The 10,913-nt window shown below is 32.8% G+C and overlaps 1 protein-coding gene across 1 annotated transcript; it reads left to right on the top strand.

Moving 5' to 3' along the window:
• The first annotated feature begins 417 nt into the window (after window positions 1-417).
• On the top strand, window positions 418-3,599 carry LOC148278638 (uncharacterized). Its single transcript, XM_088231088.1, has 2 exons — window positions 418-1,329; window positions 3,579-3,599. The coding sequence occupies exons 1-2, from the start codon at window positions 418-420 to the stop codon at window positions 3,597-3,599; spliced, it is 933 nt and encodes a 310-aa protein (XP_088087214.1).
• Window positions 3,600-10,913: the final 7,314 nt, after the last annotated feature.

Genomic DNA, 10,913 nt, shown 5'->3' with positions numbered 1-10,913 from the left:
CTGGATTACCTTCTTTCGGCACAGAGATACTAGGCTACCAGATTACAGAGAGCTCTTTCTGGCGGCTTTTCTCGTTCGGCAACCAGCAATTTTTCCGTGTTTGTGGGCACCGTCAAGGAGTCTTATGCTACACGTATATATTATTGGGTATTGTCCAGTTTAGAGCTACTTCGGGACAAAAGTGTCATTATATTGGGGGACTTTAACATGCATTCAGCAAAAAACATAAAAAGTATAGAGGCTAACCTCACTTTTTTGTGCTCGGTGTTGGGTCTTTCGCAGTATAATTATATTTTGAACTCTAGGGGTAGAACGCTGGACTTAATATTCAGTAGAAGAGTTGTTGGTGTGTTTCGGTCATTATCACCTCTTACAAGAGAAGATAATTATCACCCCGCACTTGAATTTTGTTACAATATGATTGCAGATCGCCCCCGTCGATCCAGAGTTCCCGCGGAGGGTACGGTTAGTCAAAGAGGATGGAATTTTCATAAAGGCGACTTTGACCGACTGTACTCTCTCATGGACGGTATCGACTGGGGCGAGATGTATAAAATATCAGATGTAAATGAAGCGGTACAATATTTTTATTGTATTGTTGAAGGTGTATTTGATTCCTGCTTCCCTAGAAAATCTCAGGCTACTGGTGGGAGGCGATATCCGAAGTGGTTTTCTAGGGATATTGTTAGAAACATACAGACTAAGCATTTCTATCATAAAAGGTGGAAAGCTTCTGGCTGTCGCGGTGATTATGAGATGTTTGGGTGTTACAGATCTGTCGTAAGACGTAGCATTCGATTGGCGTACCGGGAGTTCATTTCCAGCATGGAAAGCAGCATTCTTCATGATCCTAATACCTTTTGGGACTATATAAGGTCACAAAAGGCGGATGGTGGGAGTGTTGACTCCATGACATGGGGTGAAAAATTGGTTCGAGGTGCAAACATAGCTGAAGCGTTTGCAGGTCATTTTAAAACAGTATATAGCAATGAACCTCCGCTTCTAGATGTTAATATTGCTAAGCAATGTTCACAGACCGGTGCACAGTTTATTGATGTTCAAAATATCAATGAGAAGGATGTGGCCGACACTATCAAAAAATTAAGTATTACTAATTCTCTCGGACCAGATTTTATTCCGACATTCTTCCTAAAAGGTTGTGTGGAACTGATCAAAAAACCCCTCTGTTTTTTGTATAATCTTTCTTTTAATACGGGGGTCTTCCCAGAAACATGGAAGACGTCAAAAGTAACACCTATACATAAAAGTGGATCTAAGTCATCAGTAGAAAATTACAGACCTGTAGCTGTTCTTTCTGCACCAGCGAAGGTATTTGAAATTATCATATGTAGAATCGTCACTTCCCGAGTAGAGCCATTTATTATTGATGAACAACATGGGTTCAGGAAAGGCCGCTCGGTTGAAACCAATCTAATGGTTTTTACAAACTACGTCACGGAAGCTCTGGATGCAGGACATCAGGTAGACTGTTCATATAATGACTTCGCCAAGGCCTTTGATACTGTCGACCATGATGTCTTATTAAATAAGCTGTATGAGATCGGTTTCTCGGATGGTATGTTAAAATTAATGGCGAGCTACCTCCAAAACAGAAACCAATACGTCTCCTACGGTCTATTCGCGTCAGAGTGTTTCCATACTTTCTCGGGTGTCCCGCAAGGCTCTAACCTGGGTCCATTGTTGTTCTCAATTTTCATTAATAATATTAAAAATGTAATTTTGAACTCGCGTTTTCTGTTGTTTGCGGATGACTTAAAACTGTTTTTAAAGGTGACAACTTCTGACGATTTTCGTCTTCTCCAAGCGGATATATCTAATATATCTGAATGGGGAAGGCGAAACAAACTTGGGTTTAATGTTTCCAAGTGTTCGGTCACGTCCTTCACTAGGGCCCAAAAAACTCTTTTTTTTCGCTACAAAATGAATGACCAGAATCTGATACGAACATCGAATGTTAAGGATCTGGGCGTTAGATTTGTAAGCACTCTGACATTTCATGAACACATAGAGACAATCAGTGGTGATGCATTGAAGATGTTAGGATTTGTTCTGCGTACTGCCAGGGTTTTCGAAAATACCCGCGTACTGAGAACTCTTTACAACTCCTTGGTGCGAAGTAGACTCGAGAGTGGCTCGATGATTTGGGGGCCACATGAACTGAAGTACTCTCTTATGATAGAGAAAATCCAAAAGAAGTTTCTGAGATATCTCTACATGAGAGAGTGCGGGTATTATCCTTGGCTCTACCCGACCGAGTTTCTCCAGGGTATGCTTGGCTACAACAGTTTAGAGACTAGAAGGAATGTGTATTTGACCACACATTTTTATCGATTGTTGCGCGGTATGATCGATAATTCTGAAATTATGATGAGCATTGGTTTGTATGTTCCTGATAATTACCTAAGACAGCGTCAGCATAGATTGTTTCATATTCCGATATTCAGGACCAACCTGCCTATGGTTATGCCTGTTGGAAGAGCTACCGCTATGTTGAACAACATCGCTCTGGATATTGATCTGTTCCATGTATCCGAAGGGGTTTTCCGGAGCAGGATTCTTCGACTCCTTTGACATGAGTCTCTTTCGTGTATTTTTTTTCCTTTTTTATTATATGTACGTATTGAATATATTTTTGTAATGTATATGTTATATTTAAAATAAATAAATTGAAATTGAAATTGAAATTGAAATTGAAATTGAAAAAATTGAATTGAATTGAATTATGTATTTAATGTTAATCCAGTTTATTTTTTCGTAAACGAATCTATCTTGGCATTATGTATAATGTATACATTTGTTACTACGCCTATGTATTCGCAGCTACACACGAAATTCATAGATTCACGTTCTACAAGCATAAATATTCAAAGTTGCCCATAGAAAATGCACAGTATTTTAAAGGTTGTATTAGATGAGTCAGAAAATGGTACAAGATCTCGTGTCAAATTTGATGCAATAAATATTGTGTCGTGTAATACACAATTCGGGAAATTTGGCGAAATTAGTGGTCAAATTTAGAAAACAAGAAAACTTTATATTTTTCCATAAATAGTATATTATTTGAACTAAGATAGAATAAGAAAGATTCCATGCCTGTTATACTGAAGACTGTCATCTTCAACTTCAACCATCAAAACGTATTTATTGTTGCTTGTGTCACATTACTTTTTGTTAACAGTGTCTACTACTAGACTCCAAAAAATTAATCATTCTTTTCAAATAAACTGTATATGCTTATACTCTAATAAAAAATGACATTCAAATTTAATTAGAGGCAAATTAAAAATTTGTATAAAATAGAAGCTCTTTAGAAAAGGCTATAAATATGAACACAAAATTATTGAATGTTTAGAAGATGAAATAGATTTTCAATAAATTTAGTTTTTCTTCTTATTAAATTGACAATTTGAATAGTATATAAAGATATTTGATTGACTATGCAGGAAATTCTATAAAAAATCCCATTTGAAGAAAAAACAGAAATTAATCCTCGACCTCATTTGTTTCAATGCATTTTTTAACGGTAATGAATAAGGTAACGATTCATGTTGTTTTAGAAACCTGATGTTGATTGTTGATGGTAGTATTATATATTGTTAGTTGTCAAAAGTCACGTAATCAAAAGATAGTTCATTACGCCAACTATGCAACTGCCCGTTATCTGCCATGGTACTAAAAACATCTACATACTGCGCATTTTAATACGCAATTTTAAATCTCAGAAACTGCCCTATATACACATTTATAAATACTTGAAGCGTTATCCGTTCGGGATGTTTCAGAATCCACCCGAAGTAGATTCACATCCTCCCAATAATAACCGAAACATAACAAATAATTTCATATGATATTTTCATGTCGCAGCCGAGATAATGCAATGAAAACAAGAAATTTCATGTTGAGTGACTTTAGTAAGCGCTACTCAGGGGCGATTTTGTGGTTCTACGAAATTCAATAGAGCAAGCCTTTGCAAGCATCTTCGCATTAAAAACAGCTGTTATTTTTAATCAATTAGGTTTTTTCACGTATGTATCTTTTGACATATAATTTATTTTTTAGTACAAATTCTTGACGAAGTCTTCTTTTGACCAGTCTGTTTTCTGGTTGGCTGAAAAAAAATGCTTTTAGAATTAATTCTGCAAAGGCACATAATTTTTGTGTTTAAAGATAAAAATAAAAATATTCTTTTGAAAAGCGCTAATTAATAACGAGCGCCCGAGTGATTCCAAAACATCGCAAACGGGAGTCGTTTTTCTGAATGATACCCAAGCATCCCAAAAACATTTACAAATATGCACCTCGTGTTTAACAGTAAATAAAATGGCCGAATATTTGGAACAATAATTATTGCACAAGAAACTGCACAAGATACTGCCAAGATTTTCTGACCAATATTAAACGAGATTTACAGCAAAACTTCACCTTCTATGTAAATTCATAACACCTTGTTGTCATTTAGACTTAGCATCTCTTTAGAAATACACTGCTATTTGTTGTATTGAGTTTGTTTCGCTATTGCATATTCCTCTGGCGTTTCCTCGACATGTACTCCTTTACTGCAATAGAGATCTGACAGTTATTTGCATAGACGTTTCATACTGCTTCCCTGATAGCTATTATTGAATAAGGGTTCACTCGCCTGACCTAAATACGAGCGCCATTTCTATAAATATACACACTACACCACATCAAAGCCATTAAGTCAAAAGCTCATTTACAGAAACACAAACATTTGGACCAAAATAAGGAACAAAAGACGAAATGCAAGTAACATTTAAGATATTATAGAAACAAAAGACTAGTGATTTTTGTAGCAACATGTAAATAGATCATGAAAAAGCATTAAAAAATGTTTTAACATGTCTTGATGTTTAATTATGTAATGATATAATAAATACACACTGTGTAGCGCAATATTTCAGGTATTTATCAAATTACATATATCAATAATGATAGCTAGACTCTTCTCTTATGGCCAAATACACCTGACCTCTTAGTATTTATTTTTTTATTTAATAAATTTATTGCATTAATAAGCATACATATTTAATTCAACAATGTTTGAGTATGTCCAAATGTGGATTATAAAATTAATACGGAGCGTCCTCTGGTTAGGATAGTCTTCATCTAACATGGTTCAGCCTGTTCTAAGATGGAGATTTTTTACGTTTAATATATACTAATATAGCAAAAAGAAAAAAAAATTTTTTTTTATTATAAACGCATAGCTAATCAAATGTAAGAATAAAATAATCATTATTATATTATAAATATAAAGTACACTCGTATGTTACGTAATGTTTTAAGTTTGTCCAAATTGTTGTAGACAAAAAGAGCTGTTAATATTAAAATATTACATCGGAGATGAATAACGTTTCGGGAAATAAAAATTTTAGCTCTTTAACTTCAAAAACGTCCGCAGATGGAAGAATCGAAGGAATATAGATGTACAAATATAGGCAGAATGATGAATGCTACACAGTGTGTAAAGTGGCCACTTAAACCAGCCAATGACAGGTCATAAGCCCAATGGATGTTTAAACTCCTACATTCCCTTTTCTAAAATGTTCTTTATCTCTGTTGAAATATGTTAATAAATTATATGGTAAATTACATTAAAAAATCAAATATAAAGTAATGTAATACATAAAAATATAAGTAATACGTGTACCCAACAATGTTTGAGTATGTCTAAATGCTTGCAGACTGGCTGGATTTCCTCCCTAGGGAGTTATTCATATTTATATTTATTTTAACAGAGAGGGAAAAATTTTTTGAGAAAGGAATATGGAAGTCTAGGCATTTACAGAGCTTATGACCTGTCATTGGCTTGTTTAAGCGGCCACTTTACACACTGTGTAACATTCACCATTCTGACCATTATTGAACATCTACATTTCCTCAACTCTTCCGTCTGTTGATTTTTGTGAAGTAACCCCTGTAAATGCCTAGACTTCCATATTCCCCTCTGTGTTGAAATAAATTTAAATATGTGTACCAATAATATGAAGTAATACGTTTATTAATCTACATTAAAAATTAACATATTACAACAGAGATGAAAAACATTTAAGAGAAGGTTATTTAAAAGTCTAGGCATCTACAGAGCTTATGACCTGTCAACGGCTGGTTTAAGTGGCCACTTTACACACTGTGTAACATTCACCATTCTGCCTATATTTGAACATCTATATTCCTTCAATTCTTTCATCTGTTGATGTTTGTGAAGTTGAACAGATGGAAGAATTGACGGAATATAGATGTTCAAATATAGGCAGAATGGTGAATGTTACACAGTGTGTAAAGTGGCCACTTAAACCAGCCGTTGACAGGTCATAAGCCCTGTAGATGCCTAGACTTCTAAATAACCTTCTCTTAAATGTTCTTCATCTCTGTTGTAATATGTTAATAAAAACAGCTTCCCAGGGAGTTGAATCCAGTCCTTGTCTACAAAAATTTGGACAAACTCAAAATATTGTTGATACATTAAAAATATTTAAAAATCTCTCGCTACACTATTTATAAAATGTAGTTATTTTGATTTTAAAATTCGATTTACACTTTGAGTCTTTTGTATTTGGCATTAAATCTTTAAATATTTTTGGAGCAAATACATTATATTGTTACAAATAAATTGTTTTGCTGTGCGAGTGTTTATATTTTGTTGTCGTATACAGGATGTTCTTTAAACCCTGTCACATCCGAAACCACGATGATCAGTATGGGCAAGACACATAAGCATATTTAAAAAAAAATAGAACAAATATTTTTTTTGAAAATAAAATATTAAACAAAACAAATGGTTGCTTACTTTTTCAGAGGAGAAGCGAGGGGAGCGCGGCCGCACGTTTTTGGACTTGTATCAGACTCCCCCTCCCCACTTCCTCGTTTCTCCCTTGCAGAAGTCAGAAACCATTTGTTTTTTTTGAATTAATATTTTGTTGAATTTTATTCGTTTTAAAAAATTATTTTCAAGTTCCAATATGTCTTCTTGCTCACACTGATCATCGTGGTTTCAGATGTGACAGGGTTCAATGAACACCCTGTGTAACGCCTTCGTTTTGTAAGTTCGTTTGTGCTTCACCCATCTCTCTCTATCACAATCAAAATCATAATACAAAACCAATATCGTCTGTGACACTGCAATACCACGTAACTGACAATGGATTTGTTTGTCAGGGGTTCCTTAAACACGTTCTGATAATATAATTACATACGATTTTAATCAACCAAAAATATCGTTGGAGTATCAGAAAAACCATCATAATTTAGAGTTAACTCAACTAAAGCAAAACTCAACTCATCTGGGTCTTAATGTTAATAGGAAAAAGACTCAGATTATGTGCAAAAAGGCCTGACCCTGATCAGCTTCTCTACAATAAAAGACAGAGGATTGAGAAAGTAGACAGCTTCAAATACTTGGGAATTCACATAACTGAGGATGGAAGCATGCACAAAGAACTCGCAACCTGCCTAGGAATTGCAGGAGCAACTTTTAACATGATGCGTGTTGCCTGGAACTCTGGTCTATACTCGGTCAAAACAAAAAGCCGATTATTCAACTCTTGTAAAATGCCAGTACTCCTACATGGGTGCGAATCTTGGCACCTTACCAAAGCTCAAAACACCAAACTTCTGAGTTTTGAGAGTAAGTGCTTGAGAAGAATATTAGGTATAAGGTGGTTTAATTTTATAACTAACATTGGAGTCCGAGAACGGACGCAGCAGCTTTCTATAACGCGCATTTTGAGGATCTGGCAGTGAACCTGGCTTAGACACGTGCTGCGCATACCTCAGAAGAACCAAAATCCAAGTTGTCTTTTCTTTAAACTTGCGGGCTCACGCCGTCCTGAAAGGCTGTCTTTATTTGACAAAACTAATGGCCGCTAGATTGACGTGGGAGAAGGTGAGAGTGCTGGCTGACGATACGGTCTTCTGGAGGCAATTGGTGATGTCCACATGCTCCAGTTAGGAGCGGATGGGGAAAAAAGAAGAAGTGTTTAAAGTTGAAATAGCAATAATCAAAATCTAAATATGTTACGCGTTATAACCCACGATATTTATATTGGATAAGATTTTTCAATAAACATTTTCATACGCACCCTCTCACCCATACAATATATACACACCCTTATTCTTATCTTCGCTCGCACACCCTCGTTAACATCTAACACTTACCCAAGTACACACATGCATACCTGTTTATATTACTTGTAGACTATAGTCCTTAAAATGTAACATGATTAGAATGACAGTTGGCAGAAAAAGTGACGACATAACTTTGCAGTAACGTCAAAGGAGTTATTTATATTGACACACGAAAAATCATTTGTATCTGCATGTTAATTATTTTTTTTAAAACAATGCTTGAAACATAAATCAATATTAATATATAAAATCAGCTTTAAAACTAAAATAAACCTAATTATTAACGACGTACAAGGTTACATCATTTTGCAAAAACGTTAGAGATGGACCAATTGATCAATGTAAATTGATCGAATAAAAAAATAATTAATTTGATAATATTGATGTTTTTTGTTGATATTTCTTGATAAAACTCCATAGTTAATGATAATGATAAAATTTATAAATAAACTTATCAATGAAACTTCTTGGTTTAGTTTTACTTTTTATTATTTTGACCAACGAGCGCTTTCGCCTAAGTAGGCATCTTCACGACTGGTGATTTGTTTACAACGTTTACAGCTTTTATACTATTCTTAACATATTTTGGAGATAAGATAGAAATATATTTTAACAGGGGACAGAAAACATAAATATTTACAACTAGTTTGCTATACAATTCATTTTTGGGAGTTTTGGACCGAAAGGGATTAAGTTTTATTATTTAAAATGTGGGAAGAGAACACATGGCGAAATACAACAGTGTGGGGAATCTACATTTTAACAGATAAAGTTGGAAAATACTTTGGTTTTTTGACAGGGAAGTTTACATACCTATAAATGAAACATTTTAAGATTCATACTTAGTTAATACAGATAATTTCATTACATAATTTTAGTAGTAAATAATTAAATCAAACGGAGCTATATTAAATTAAAGGTTTAAGTAAAGGAGAGTTTACATAATAACATTTAGTTAATAAGTTTACATACCTAAAGATAAATGACGAAACATTTAAAATTCATAATTAGTTAAGACAGAGTTAATAAGTTTACATACCTATAGATGAATGACGAAACATTTTAAGATTCATACTTAGTTAATACAGATAATTTCATTACATAATTACATTTAATTAACAAGTTTACATACCTAAAGATGATTGACGGAATATTTTAAGATTAATACTTAGTTAATACATTAGTTTTTGAAATGAAGTTATCATTTTGATAGTTAATTTCATGTTAATTATATTATTTTAGTAGTAAATAGTTAAATCAAACGGAACTTTATTAAATTAATGGTTTAAGTAAGGGGGAGTTTGATAATTCCAATTGCTGGTTAATTATTACTGCATTAAGTTTAATTCTATTGATTTCTAATGATTCTAATTTATCTAGTTTTTTCCCTTTGTTTTCAAAATGTAGTAATTTAATATTATTTTCGCTGTCAAAAGTATGGTTAAGCGAGTTTAAATGTGTTGCAAAATTAGATTTGTCATTTTTTAATCTATAGGAGGCAATATGTTCTTTGAGTCTTGTTTTTATTGATCTGCCACTTTGACCTATATATATACCTTCACAATCATTGCACTTTAAACTATACACTCCATTCTTGTCTAAGGTTGAGATCTTATCTTTATTATTAACAAGGCATTGTCCCATTGTTTTTTTATTATACATAGCTACATTAATTTTATTTTTATTAAATATTTTTTTAATTTTTTCACTTGTGTTTCCTATATAATTTAATTTTACCCAATAATTTGATTGATTTTTATTATCTATTGGTAATAAGCCGTTACCTATTGCTTTGACTGAGTTTCTTTTTTGTTTTTTAATTAATAATTTGTCAATGAGATTTTTTTCATAACCGTTATTGAATGCTATTATTTTTATAATGTTTATTTCTTTTTTATAATTTTCATTAGACATTGGTATATTAACTAATCTATGTATCATTGAATGAAAAACTGACAATTTATGAGATAAATGATGGCGTGAATTGGCATGTATGATATTATCGCTAAATGTGGGTTTTCTATAAATGCTAAAGTCAAATTTACTGTCAATTATTTGTATGTTTAAATCTAAAAAGTTAATTTTATTTCCTCCATATTCCATCGTAAATTTAATTGAATTACTTAAGTTATTTAGTTCATTAAAAAATGTATCTAACTGTCTTTTTGTTCCTTTCCAAAGACAAATGACGTCATCAACATATCTATAATAAAATTGCACATTTTCAAATAATTTTGTTTGACATAATTTTGATTCTAAATAGTCCATGTAAAAATCAGCTAATATTGGAGATAATGGACTTCCCATGGCAAGACATTCTTCTGAAGATAATATTTATTGTTAAATTTAAATAGGTTTTGATCTATACAAACATTTAAAATTTGAGAAATCTCATTTTTCAATTGAGGCGTTAAGAATTTTTTATAAATATATGTGTCTAATGCATTTTTAAGTTCATTTATAGGTATACAAGTGAAAAGATTTACTACATCAAAAGATATTAGAACTGAATTTTTAGGGATATTAGTGTCTTTAATTTTAGTGATAAGGTCTAACGAATTTTTTATTGTCCGACTAGGGTTAAATTTTAGAATACATTTTATGAGGAAATTCGCTTTTTTGCTAATTTATACGAAGGAGCAGAGTTAAAAGAAACAACTGGTCTTAATGGCATCCCATCTTTATGAACTTTTGGTAATCCATATAGTCTCGGACATTGAGGGTTCATATTAAGTATTTGTTGA

Source organism: Micrasema longulum, unplaced genomic scaffold (genome assembly GCF_059751315.1).
Source record: "Micrasema longulum isolate JH-2025_06_02 unplaced genomic scaffold, ASM5975131v1 h1tg000849l, whole genome shotgun sequence".
Taxonomy (NCBI): domain Eukaryota; kingdom Metazoa; phylum Arthropoda; class Insecta; order Trichoptera; family Brachycentridae; genus Micrasema; species Micrasema longulum.
Note: the sequence above shows the minus strand (reverse complement) of the source record. Positions and strands in the feature narration are given on the sequence as shown.